At 37.9% G+C, this 13941-nt stretch overlaps 1 protein-coding gene across 1 annotated transcript in view; it reads right to left on the reverse strand.

Moving 5' to 3' along the window:
• Positions 1 to 7166: 7166 nt before the first annotated feature.
• The window catches only part of LRRC1 (leucine rich repeat containing 1), a 69982-nt gene continuing 63207 nt past the window's right edge, over positions 7167 to 13941 (reverse strand). The window contains exons 11-14 of the mRNA XM_021551257.3: positions 13060 to 13175; positions 11954 to 12126; positions 10268 to 10404; positions 7167 to 8437 (exon numbers count right to left, since the gene is read on the reverse strand). Of these exons, the coding sequence (XP_021406932.1) occupies positions 8279 to 8437; positions 10268 to 10404; positions 11954 to 12126; positions 13060 to 13175 (585 nt within the window). The 3' untranslated portion in view covers positions 7167 to 8278. The remainder of the gene's footprint in view (positions 8438 to 10267; positions 10405 to 11953; positions 12127 to 13059; positions 13176 to 13941) is intronic.

Genomic DNA, 13941 nt, shown 5'->3' on the forward strand with positions numbered 1-13941 from the left:
ACAAGACTGTTCATGCTGGACACACTGATTCATCTTCTGCTGCCAAAGAAGGTTGCCCCCTTGGGATTCTTCATTTCTCTGTTTTAGGATGGCTAAAAATACTAGGAAATGGAAATGGACAGTATGGCAGCGTCATGTGTAGACCCTTCTGTGAGTCTTGAAAAGATGATAACCCCATCACAGGATTATTTGTATTGTACAAGGAAGGCATGATTGGCCTTTTCTTGCAAGAAATTTCATGTTAAATCACATTTTCGACTGTACTGACACTCAGAGATATCACTATTTGCTGGTAAATAGCCCATATTTCTGGTTATTCTAAACCACATTGCTCAGGACAGTGGAGCTGATTGTCAATTTAGTTGATCAATGGGAAGCAGCACAAACAATCACAATACAGCAGTGGCTCCCTTTCCTCCTGACAATTCACAATGCAAGGCAGGATTATCTCCTGACATTTCTTCACACTCGTCTCAAATAAGAAAATACAAGGTGACTGTAACCAGAAACTTTGCTTTCTGTGAATATTAACTAGGAGGATAGCTATTCTAATCAGACAGATAAACAGTACACTAGGTGAAATTGTTTGCTAGTGGCTTGGAGTTGTATTTCAGACTAGCTAAGGTGCCATCTCTCACTGTTCAGGGTATTTCAAGATACAGCTTAAATCCTTGTCAACTTTTAAGCTCATTAGGAAGTCATAAAGCAATTTCACTCTAAAAATAAACATGGGTACAGTGAAGCATTTAATTTCTTCCAAGAAAACATCTCATCCTTGTTTGACCCTGATCCCTAATCCTAAACAACAGCTTCGCAAACTCAGCCTGCCAAATTCTGTAAAACCAGTAAAAGGCTATTCTCTCAAAGTAACAGACAGATTTGAAATTAAGCTTATGCTGACAATCCCTTCATTTTAAGCACAGGCTCAGCTGCAGTGGCAGCCTCCTGTATGCAAAGAAGCATGGTGATGAACATCAGTAGATTTTATATCCCTGTGCCCCCTGCAGTTCAGCTGGGAATACAGAGCTACAGGGCACTCCTGCTCCCTGTCTGCCTCCTCCTGTGGCAGGATGCTTTTCCTCATGGTGACATACAGCTGTAAGGAAAATTCAGTACCTCTTTAACACCTGTAACCCAAGAAATTTTAGTATTTAATATTCTTGATCTACAGTACTACAAAGTAAAATAGAACCAACAGAACAATTCTGGCAAAGAATTTTCACCAGGTCTACATAATACTGTTGACAGCATTATCTTTATGAAAGCAGTTTCATTATTTGTTTGTATCAATAGCAAAAGATGGAACAACTAGAAATGCCCTTTAATCTACATTTTCATGTACCTGCTATATGCAAAACACATGACTTACACTTCCACAAAGTAAAATGGAGAAACCAAGCCAATGAATATTACTGTTGCGGGCTAATATTATTTTGCAAACTATTGTTTTTTACAACTTGATCCTTTTTGATGAAAGAAAAGGGAGAAGGCTGGAAATAAGATACAGAATTAACCTCTCAGTCTGATGTTTTTACTGGATTTTGTTTTCCCTGCCAAAAATAAAACGGATTCCTTATTCTGATGTATTAATGAAAACTGATATAGATAGGCAACAAGCTTCCATTACCCCTCGATTTAGCTGAGGTAACAGATAGCAGATTCGTACTCCAAAAATGAAGCTCTCTTAAAAAAACTTCCAGTAATTTATTAGCTCATTCTCATTTTATTAAATACTACAGGACCACGCTTTGAGACAGGAGGCTACACGCAAATATCCTAATATGAAGAAAGAAAAATAAGTTCTCCTTACAGAATTTTACAGGTCTTCTTACTACACAGGTAGAGTTTGGAAGTTCTTTCTTGTGTTTCATATGTGGGGAATCTAAAATCCGAAAAGATTAAATCCACATCTGGTTTCAGTCATTAGCAGCAAACACAAAGTGAAATGCACATAGATTTACATTTTCTTAAAAGTCACTGGAATGAAACAAAGAAGGTAAATTCTGTATTTAGGACTTTAAGCTCTGTGGGTATGTGGGCAGTGTAACAGTGCTTGTTTTGTAAAATCAGAAGTGTTTGGAGGGAAAAAATATTTATCAGCCCAGCAGTTATGTTCCATGGAAACACATTTTTCTTCTCCCTTCACTTCTAATGAGCCTGATTGGTAACAGATCATTTTGCTTCAGTATTTCACCAGCAAGTCAAGTGATGTTTTTACCTCCTTTCAACATATTTTTCATCTTTTCAAAGGCTGTCTCTCCATAACATAACTACTGCTCTGTATCACGCCTGTAGCTAAGAGGACAAATTGTTCTAATAAAACACAAGGTGTCTATTCTGATATAAGATCTCACTAACACATACCCTAGAGAATAAATTTCCTCCAGAAAAAAAAGGTGTGTAAATGCTATGTATCACCCTAAAACATTCTGGTAAATGAAAGAGAATCCAAAACAGCCTAACAATAAAAGCCAAGACATGAAAGCCACCCATGTCTCTGAAAGCCCCACTCTGAAATCACAGTGACAGTGAAACACTCTGCTTACAGCCACAGCCTGGTCTCCACTGGCAAGTAGAATCCAGCTACTAGAACATTTCAATGGTCATATACCTGCTACTAGAATTCAAGTCAAAACCCAAACACACATTCTCACCTCTTTATCTATTTAAAGTATTTGCTTAAATAGTAAAATTATGGGAGAGAAAATGGTTTTAAAGATGCATTTCCTAGAACATAAACACTTTCCTGCTTCCAAAGTACAACTTTACATAACGTATTCTACTAATCAAAAACTATTTCAGACTCATTCCCTTTTTAAAGTACAAAAGACTGTTTCTAAGCTTTGTGTAACTCACATGAAACAAAAGCTCAACAAAATGCTGCTGAAACAAAGGCATCCTTGAATATGTTTTCACTGGAGGAGAGGCTGTGTAAAAGCTGCCTGAACTGATTATGGAAGCAAGGCGTATAAACTTTGCTAGCAGTAAATACACAATTTAATTTCAAACTCAGATACTCAAGTATTAACTATTCAGATAAGATTTAAGTTCCTGAAAATACAATTTTTAAAAATTCCTGTAGGTTATCCTAAAAACATCCACTATGCAAGTGCTCTTCAGACTTGAAGTTTTTTCCCCTTATGAGTGATGTCATCAGTAATACTCAAACAGGTTCTCTTAGTTAATTTGGATTTTGTTTTGGTTTTAAGTTGCTTAGGATGCCATTAACAAACTATAAAGAAATTCACTCATGTTTGTAATCATGTAGTCATGATTATAACGTTTAATGTTCCAGAAATATGGGATAATCCTACCTCCTATGAGCAATTTCAAAATTATTTAAAGCAGCCCATTTATTTTGGAACTGAGTAAAACTGGCAAGTTCCTGAGAGTGACCATAGCACAGACTGTTTCCATCACAAGCACATTGCCACAAATAGCCCGAGTAAAAGAAGATAGGACTTTGAAGCATTTAATTAGTTTTGTGTCCAACTAAAACCTTCTCTGCATTATACTAGGGATGCTTATAAACCGAAATCCAAGCTGCTGATGCTTTAATGGCATTTACAACTCTGTGTGCATCTGTGGATCTTGAGGAAAGTTACTGCAGTCAGCACTGGTCTTCCACAGCGAGTATTGCTAACATTTTGTGTTTGGCTGTTACCACCAGCTGCAAATCAGAGATTTCAGCCAAGACAACATTCCCAGCAACAGATGAGCACATCAGAGAAGAAGTGTCAAAGGTTACTGTACACCAGGTGTCCATTTCCTGGTTTTAATGCCGAGGAAGGTTTGCTAAAACCCTTCTCTGAAACATCACTGAGGAGCCACACAGTTCTCTCCATGGACAGTAGTGATACTGTATTTTCAGGAGAGGTCTTCTCCTGGGAAAAGATAAGCTACTTGTTAAGATCTCAGAGTTAATGGACTAGTAACAACAGTGTTTAGAGGCAAACATCCTGAACAAGTTACAAATTCAAAGCCAGACTGCCATGAAACCTCACACCTGAAGTAAGCTCACAGTCCAGCTACACTCATTGAGCTCCCTCCTCCAAGCCCTCTGCTCTGGCAGAACTCACGACTGAGCAGCCCACTGCCACAAGAACTGCACAACAGAGAATAAAACAAACACTGTCTCCAACACCCACCAGAACAGGAGACAGGATGGCTCAGAGAGGCAGCTCAAATCAGACATGTGCTACCCACTTGGAAAAAAAAAAATCACATTCTTCATTCAGCTGGTGGAATAATGATTATAGTCCTGACTTTACAATAAAAGAGGGAGTCACTGTCCCACTGAATTCACAATTGCTTCAGGAGAAAAGGAACACCCCAAGCAATTACTGATAGTCAAGCCCAGCTTTTGTAATACTCCCTGACAGCAACCCAAGCACAGAAAGAGATTTGTGTGTTTGTCAGAAACTGAAGATGGGAAACACTCTTATCAAGTCAATCAAAAAACTAAAGTAATTTTATTTTCCGAAGTCAAGGCAAAGAATGGTGGTGCATTCTTCATTAACAAAAGGTCTAGACATTTCTGATAAATAGTGTGCTGTCTCAGTGGGAGGCAGATATTTACAGCAAACCTGGATATTATCAACCAATATTCTAAAAACTGTTCTTTTATTAAAATTAAATTCCTGGCATCACTACTCTCTCTTCAAAGCTGAAATTACGAGCTCCAAGTAGTGAAACCTGTTAAGTAGCTAATCAGCAAAAAGCTGCTCACCCAGCACTGGTAAAGCATCAGTGCTAGACCAGAAGCAGGCCGAGCAGGACACAAACAAGTCACTTGCTGGAAAGAACAGTGTTATGCAAGTTTCCAGTAAACACTTTCCTACAATACACTGATTATCAAAAACATGGAACTTAAGCCAGAAAAATAATCTCAACACATAAATTTGTGGGAAGTTGTGGGAAAAGCCTGGAGCAACACACAGGGGATGGAAAAATCCATTGCTACACTAACTACGGTAGCACAAGAGTGCCTTTTTTCTTATTATTCTTTTAAGACTAGGAATTGTGACTTTGAATAAAGAGAACTTGTACGCAGTAAGTAGCAGGTTAATATTAAATCCACTCCACCACTGCGGTCAGTTGATTTTACCTGTTTATAGCTAATAAAAAACATGCAAATTTTGCAGCCTCTTTGCATTGAACCCACCTCTCAAAAGACAAAGTAAAGAAGGAAAAGTTTATAGAGAAAGAAGTCATAATCATATACACTATGCAGGCTCCTCACAGCATCAGCAAGAGGAAAAAAAACAGACACTGGGAAGAGATGGCTCATGCTTTCAAGGACAGACATTGCTTCATCAGAACATGTGTCATCAACTTTTTCTGGCTATAAAATAGACTTAAAACTGCCTGGCATGTTATCAGCTCTGTTGGGTGGAGAAGGGTACTTCAACCACTCTACAAAATGGCACACACATTGATCACTCAAGAGATGAGAGGGACTCCTGAGGTCTAGGCTGATGGAGGGTTGATCAAATAGAACAATATGCAAGTCACTCTGAACCAGCATTAGGAGGAGAGAGAGGGTAGCCAGTTGTCTCTGTTTGCACAGCAAGAATCCAAGCACCTTGTCAGCCCTGAAAAACACTTCATCTGCTCTTATTCCATACCACTGGCAGCTGCTGCCATACCTCAAGGTGTACTCTGGAAACTACGCTTACTGCCAGTCTCAAACATTACACTACCTCATACATACTGCTGAACTACCTGGAGCAGAGCAGAATCTCAAATTGCCTCACCAAAAATCATAAACAAAAGACATTAATGAGACACACTGCTACACAGTATTACTGTAGACGCCTGAAAAATACACTTCTTCTTTTCTCTCTCCTCAGATACTGATTGAAAAAGCATAACAAAAATCCAGATTTCCTCTACAAAGGTTAACAAAATGAAGAGAGATGGCAGTGAAAGCAAGAAATGCCAACACTTCTCTGGGGATAGTAGCTGGCTTGTCTGATGATGGACTTCAGCTCCTCTAATCTCTCATTAAGCAATTGTTGGATTCTAGACTGAGCTCAATCAATTTTCTTTTACAACTGAGTGGAAGCAAACACCTTCAATATGCAATTCATACTACCCATCTGTGGCTGAGATGACCACAAGGAAACAATACCAGCCACCATTGGGTACAGGAATGTGAAACTGTCCCAAATGAAGGCAACCAGCCTGGATCATCCACTTAGCCATCTGCAGCCACAGAAACCACAACCAATATTCCTTCCACTACTACAAAAAAACACCCCAAAATTTAAAAATACTGACTCTGACTGCTGACAAGCTACTTTGTGCCAAAGTGGATGCAGCAAGTAGTGCTTGCCTTGTGGAGAGTTTGTGGGCTGCAGCAGCCTCCATGAGCCTGCTGGAATGTACAAAAAGCAGCAGCCGAGCAACACAGCGCACATCCCAGAGATGCAACAAGATTTATGTCTTGTTCTGACTGCAGCAGGAGGGAGTAGGTAATCAAGAGTAGTAAGGGCAATTAATTATTTTCATCTGGTGGCAGCTCAGGCAAGGCCCAAATCCAGGCTTTAAACATTCATCTTGCTGATGGAGCAGACGCTAAAAACAAAACAAGCCACAGCCTCCAAATGAAAAACTGGCATCACAGAGTCATGTTGCCTTTGGCTTTTTTAGGAACTGTCTTTTTTAGGAACTTCTTTTCATCTCAAACGGGTTTGTTGCTACTTTCTTGGGTACAGGGTTTACTACATTTTTAAACTTCTATTGTGCCGATTCCAGTAAGTACTTAAAAAAGAAAATTCTACCCAAGGCTGGAGTCAGCTGTACCAAAACCTGATTTTCTTTCTGGTGTTATTTTAATAGCAGCTTACCAAGAATAACCAGGAGAACTCTCCCTTGAGAACAATAAAACTGCACTACCACTGAACTGACCTAACAGTTACAAACCTCCAGCACTCTCCTGCAAAACCACGTCTTGAAGCTTAAATGAGGAATCTTGGGGAAGAGAAATTAACAGAACCCAGAGACATCAACATCAGTCTTTATCAGGCTTTTGCAAAGTTGTTATTTACTGAATTCAACTCAGTTAATACTTACCTTTATAAACAAATCAGAACCCACAGATTTAGTAAGACCTTGAAATCAGCATTGGACAACTGAAGTGCAACACAGTAACAATGACAGCATTAATGCAGAGATACTTTAATTGCTGTTTTAATGATACATCACATCTACTGAAGCTTTTAAAGATGTTTTTATTATGGTTTTATAAGTGTTTATAAAACCACCAAAGCACTTTAAAGAATCATGCTTTCTTGTGTAATACATAAAACTAATTTCATACTGTGCTTCTGAAAGTCTATCGTGCTGTTTTTCAAGTTATTTTACAGATGGCACATTTAAAAAAAAAAACAATGGAAGCATGAATTTCTAGTGACTGCAATGCAACAAGGCATCCAAACCAAGATGTTTCAATACAACTAAGTTAAAGTGTGAGTGCATTATGTAATAAACAATAGCAGTTTGGTCATTTCATCTTAATTCTGTTTACAACAAAATTAACATTTGTGCTTCACAACCTAAGATCCCATAATATAAACATAAGTTCTCTGCCGTAAAATTCCCAACAAATTACTGTCCAAAAAGAAAAACATATCTAAAGCTGGAGACCAAATTTACTCACTTTCTTTGAGAATTGCTATATTTAAGACTAATATGACATACCAAACACAGTAAGGCACAATGGGTGGTACAAACAAATGAATACATTTGTCCATGAAACTTGTTCTCTTCCACAAATACTAAAATATGTACCGCTCAAGATAAATTTTCTCTTAAAAGTGAAATACATCATCTTGTTATGAAAGTCCTATACAAAAATTTAAAATTTACACCATCTGAGCTGCCAAAAAAATAAAAAAGTGTATCGATTTCCCACAAAACTATATTTCTCACTAGCACATCCAGCCACTGGGAAGAAACTATCCCAGCACTCTGGAAAAGAAAAGCATTATTTCCCCTGTGTTTAAGACAAAAATATTGTATTCTGCATACAGTAGTGTATTAAACTTAAAAAGCCTAAGACTATTAAAATTACAATATTGATTTGGAAATTATTGGTTCACTGCCTGGATGAAATAAGGCACTTTCTTCCAGCGGGCTGCACGTTTCATGTGTATGGAGACGATGAATCAGGTTCTGGTTAAAAACAAAAAGGGGCTCAGTGAGGTCCCAGGAGACGACAGGAACATTTCAACAGCAGGGGAAGACACAGGAGGTAAAACCTGGAGATGAAACTCTACACAGAAGTGGTCACTCTGTCAATGGCATTATTGACCTCGTTTTTGTTTGAATCCAGTCCTTTAGCAGCATTCATATCATTCCGTAAATTCTCCACTGTCTTTTTCATGTTCTTTAATTCTCCAGGGTGTGGAGTGGCTCGCCTTAGAAGTGTTCTCTAAAAATAAACAGTGCAATAAGTGGTTTTGCCTTTGTCTCTCTGCAAAAACAACATACACTTACAAGGCTTCAGCATTCACATACCAAATAGTAAGTATCAATTTTTTTCCTTTTTTCCCCCATTTTCCTTTTCAAACTACAATGTTCTGTGCTGAGCATTACTTCAAAAGCTACTTGTTTATGAAGACAGGGAAAGTGGTTTTAAGACGTCTCTAAGAGCAAATTTTGTCCTCTTTTGGACTACTAATCTGAAAGCCACTCAAGTGAAGTACAATTACAAGTTAGGAAGTGAAGATTCTTTCATAACTATACTTGGGTATTTTTTCCTTCCCAAAACCATACAAAGTGATTTAAGATCACACTTAAAACATTCACCTGATTTTGAAAGAATCCCACAAGATCTCTTTACAGTTTTAAACAGTATTTGTGTGGAGCTCCATTTGCCTTTCAGCCCCACCACAGAGTCTGGTTCTCTAGTTAATTGAGAACAAACACCTTGAGAGGGAGCATTTCTCTCCCACCTTAAACAGAAGAATGTGTATTATTGTGCTGAAATCTTTACAAGGAAAACAAGATTCACGAAAACTCCAGTCAGCATCCAGGCTGGAGACAATAGAACACCACAAATACAATATACATATAATACATGTATACATGCAATTACTTTATAGTGGCATGCATGTAAACTGTGCAGAGAACAGCAGAACTGATGACCCACACATGGGTGCTTTGTTCAAGACTGCTTCAGAAATCTTCTCTGCCTTTCCTTCTCCTCAGTAAGATCATCAATTATTTTCCCCTCAGAAAGTTCCTGCCTCAAATCAGGCAAATCAAGCACTTATCCTCAACACCTGAGCCCTCACTACTCTATGGACAGTCTCAAGTTGGCAGAGCTGTTAAGCAGCACCCAGCATCATTCTGAACTCCCTATTAGTGAACCATGCCTCTTAAGAGACATTTTGTTTCTGCTGCTTTGGAGTAAGCAACTATCTAACTTGCTCATTTCCAAACTAAAGTAAGAGTTTTTGTAGTCACTGTTTGTTTAAACTACAATAATCCAGCCAGTGCCCTGAAGTATCTCTAGCTGAGATCTAATGAGGACCACCAGCAATATTTTAGAGCATCAGACAAGCATGTCAAAAACATGACTGAAGCAGTGTTAATCTTTACAAGGAGTTTTAATTGTTAATAAAAGCCAGTAGAACTACAGATCGTGTTGTGTTTTGATCTGCAGGATATGCAGAGCCCAACTTAATGGAGAGGTCTTATAAGTACAGTGACAGATGTTCCCACATCCTTTAAGTGGGAAACTAATGAGCAACACTCCTACTGTTTATGTACACTATGGTTGGTTCAATGCAAATGGTGGAGTTAAAAAATACAAAAAGAAGAATGAGAGAGAACACAAAAGAGATTGGAAATAGAAATTAGACAAACAATAGCAAAGTTAATGAAGACACATGCCAGAGCGCTGGAATCCTAAATTAGACCCTATATACTTTCAGGCAGTAAAGCTTCACAGAAGCAGAGAAAGATCCTATCTTCTTTCTGAAAAGAAAACATCCTGCGCAGACAGAGGAAAACAAAGCAAAACAGAAGACTGTCCTGCATCAGAATATAAAAGTTATATGCAAGGCAGAAAAGACAAAGGCATTTAATGTCAACATAAAAAGTTTCAGCAGCCAACATGAACAGTTTCTTCTCCAAATGTACACACAAAGCATGCAGATCAAGCTGATATATTTACAGCAAGAATGCTCAGAGACTTTTTATACTTCTGCATTAATGTCAGAGTGTCTGGAAGTATCCAAAGGCTTGGAAAACATACCATTTCATTTTCCTCTTCATCTTTTTCATCTTCTAAGAAGCGAATTGCACTGACTCTGTTCACCGCCCGCTCATTCCATGTTTCATCTGACATCTCATTTACCAAACTCTCCAATGCACCACATCGTGGTAGGTTATCTGTTAGAACAGGGAAACGTAACTCAAGATTCACAGCAACATGCATGTGAAGTCACACAATCCAACATGCTATATTGTTCATAATTGCAACATCTGAACAATCACTCATCCCATACACTTACATGTGGCTATTTCTACTGTTTTTGGAAGAAACTTGCATTAGTTTTCTGTTATCAAGTACATACACTGAATTGTTTCTGCATAAATTAGGTATTTCTGTACTTGGACTGTTTCAGAGTTTTAGAGTACTGGTTATATAATTTAATACATTTGCCACTATATATGTTTTTCTTGCGGAACATGGCTGCCAGCTGCAATTAGCCAGTTCCCTAAATGGCATTCCATAACACAGGATCATTGCTTTTACTAAACTCATCCTTTCAGTATTGCTAGGCATACACATTCAACAATCTAAATTCCATGCCTTCTTCCCTTGAAGCCATGAGATTCATCTGGAGAGGAGGAAATCTAATTGCTAGTAGTAAGGTCTTTAGAGAAAGTCAAGTTAACCTCTGTTACTCTACTTGAACTAGATTAATCCTCTCTAATTCTAAAGGGGTTAATTCATATATTTAAATTCTTAACTATTCTTAAAATCCAGGAGCTGAAAACAGAGACATTTCTACTCTCCTATTGTTTTAATGGCTTCTATTTGCTCCAGCCATATATGACAGAAACACTGGAATTAAGCTTGGGTACCTACAATACAGATACCCACAGCTGAATTTTTCTTCTCAGGCCCCTTTGTACTTAGTGGGGAAGAATCTACATGATTTTCTTTTGAAAGTCCATTCTTAGATGGGATAAATCATTCTCCAGTCATTACAGTAGAAATGTAAATATTAGCTCAGATGAATCCCCTTGAATGTTCACATAAAGCTGTAAAAGCTTGAGGACAAAAAACATTCAGAAGTTACTGGAGTAGCAACACAGCCAACAAAAGAGTTTATGGTTCCATCTGGCTCAGAGGAAAGTTTCATCACAAAAGGGAAAAGCAACTTATACTGCAATTCTACACTTGTTAATTAATATAATAAAGTTACTGTATGACACCTCAGCTTGAAAGAAAATTAGCTTGCTAAAAAATAAAAAGTCCACTGTTCACTATTTGCTATGCAATTTATTTTGCTAGTAAAGAGACTGAAGTTGGAAAGCCACCACTTTTCCATACATACATGTATATATGTGTGTGTGTATACATATAAAAAAATAAAATATGTATAATCAATGTATAAAATTATGGACATCACTACTGGGCCCATTGGCAAGCCTCAGAATAGTGATATGAGTAATTCTATTTCTTCCAGATCTGTATTTTATTTATCGTAGCTGTCACTATATTTTCAATAACACTCAGTGACAAGTTTAAAAGTCTTCTGAAGACTAATAGGTTAATAGAAAAAAAAGGTTTAGTATTGAAAATTCAACCAGAACTTTGCTACTGTTCTCACTAGGGTTTATGCAAGTTTTACAAACCTTTATGGGACAACTCAGTAAACAAAGAAGTAATAATTCTGTACATAATGAAAAGCTGATTCTAGGCACTCACCTTGGCAACCAGACTCAGAAGGCATTTGAGGAAGTAATACACATGTTAAAATCTTTTCTCCTGTTTCAGGGTCTGTATCAGTCTGAAATGTCAGCAGAGGTTGGGACTGGTTATCAGACAACCACAAAGCTTTCAGCCTTAATGTAGTCAGTGAAATGGGAAGATACGTCAGCCTAGTTCAAAAAAGCAAAGTAAAAAAGTCAGGGCAGTTCCTGGTAGACTTAGTAGATGGTCATGAAATCAACTCAAGTATACATTGCTGAGTTGGAACAAACAGGATTGAAATTAATGCCTCTAATAGAAGGCACTGCAGTAGTCATCAACTCCAACTACTCCATTCTTTAAAAAAAAAAAACCAAAAAACAAACCTGCAGCTTAACTTACATTATAACTTTATAATCCTCTGAAGCTGAAAACCAGGTAAAACTATGCTAAGCTTTCTGTACTGCAGTAAAGTGCCCTGGAAAGCAGACAGCTGCTTCCCATCAGGAGCTTTATGTGAACAGTGGCTAGACTAGAGATACATAAGGGCCTGTGAGACAATTATATTGCATAGATGAGATGCCATTCGCTTTTCTTCTGTTTTGAGGGTTTTTTTTTTTAATTCAACTTCCTGCTAAGAAGCTGAACTAATTTGCTGGTTTATGCTTTAATCCATTCATTTTTTCTTGTTGTTTGAAGCATTAAGATTTGTGAGAAGCTGCAAGGTCAAAGTGGCCTTCCCTGTTACTCATACTGTATTGTGAAGATACAACACTCAATATTGATGCCACTTGACATTCCAGCTTGACAGCTTCACCTGAAGCTCCGTCCATTGCCTAGATTCCCAGTTTTAATTCAGAAATATATGAATCCAGAGGATTTTTTTAAAAAATCCAATTTCTTCCTCAGGGTCAAAGTAATCCAGAAATCATACTCATGATAACACACAATTTATGCTTACTTTTGGCCCACGGGGAAGACTACTTTGACAATTTCAACAGTAACACTAACATGAATGTCATAACTGGTTTTTTATTACTCTCTTCTCAGACATAATATCTTTCGCTATCAGAAAGAATTAAGTAAATTTAGCAAAAGAACATGAAAATACAAAAATCTCTTGCCTGTTTCCAGCAACATCCAGGACATGAAGTTCAGTGGCCTGTGAAATTTCAGAGGGAATTCGAGATAATCTGTTGTCACGTACAGAAAAGACGTTAAGACTGCAGCAGCCTCCAACCTACATTTGAGAAGAGGGGGGGGAAAAAGCAAGTCTGGTTTTGCTGCAGCACCACAGCGTAACAAAGGCATGCAGTATGGGTCACGGAGTGTGTCACAGCACATCCAAATTACAATGCCTGCCAGACACTTCCCCCTGAGCTACAGACTGCAAACAAGTGGCAGCTTCGAAGAAGTCTGACCTGAAGCAAGTCTGTAGGAGCACTGTCTTGAACATATATATCTGCAAATAATGGATAACTTTACATATAGGTCACGTTCCAGCTACCTTTCAGAGCCTTCCACACCCAGAAGAAATCAGTAACCACACAGAAGCTACTCTGTGCCCAACAGTCACAAAAAAACCCGACACTTAACATTTTCTAGATCTACATTTTACATATTAATTCTCTCTTTCTTCATGGCAACTTTATATCTAAGCAAGTGCAATGGGCCTTGAAGCAAGGCAAAATGCTAAATATACCAACCAACTCCCAAATTTGAGTCCACAAAGATTAATGAAGAACTCACTAGAAGCAGAACACTGGGTAAAATTGATGCCCCAATTCATTAGAAGCAACCTATTTCAACACAATTCCCACATGAACTGGCCTTCTTTAATCTCTTTTAATCTAATATCCTCTGTCTCTACCAATTTACCAAATACAAACATTTGCATTATTTGGGTGCAAAGATGGGATTTTTCAGTTTTACCTTTAAAAATCTACATCTTGCACCAAAAGTAGCTGCTTTCAGAAAGATAAACCCCCCACATCTGATTAAAAAAA

Source organism: Lonchura striata, chromosome 3 (assembly GCF_046129695.1).
Source record: "Lonchura striata isolate bLonStr1 chromosome 3, bLonStr1.mat, whole genome shotgun sequence".
NCBI classification, from domain to species: domain Eukaryota; kingdom Metazoa; phylum Chordata; class Aves; order Passeriformes; family Estrildidae; genus Lonchura; species Lonchura striata.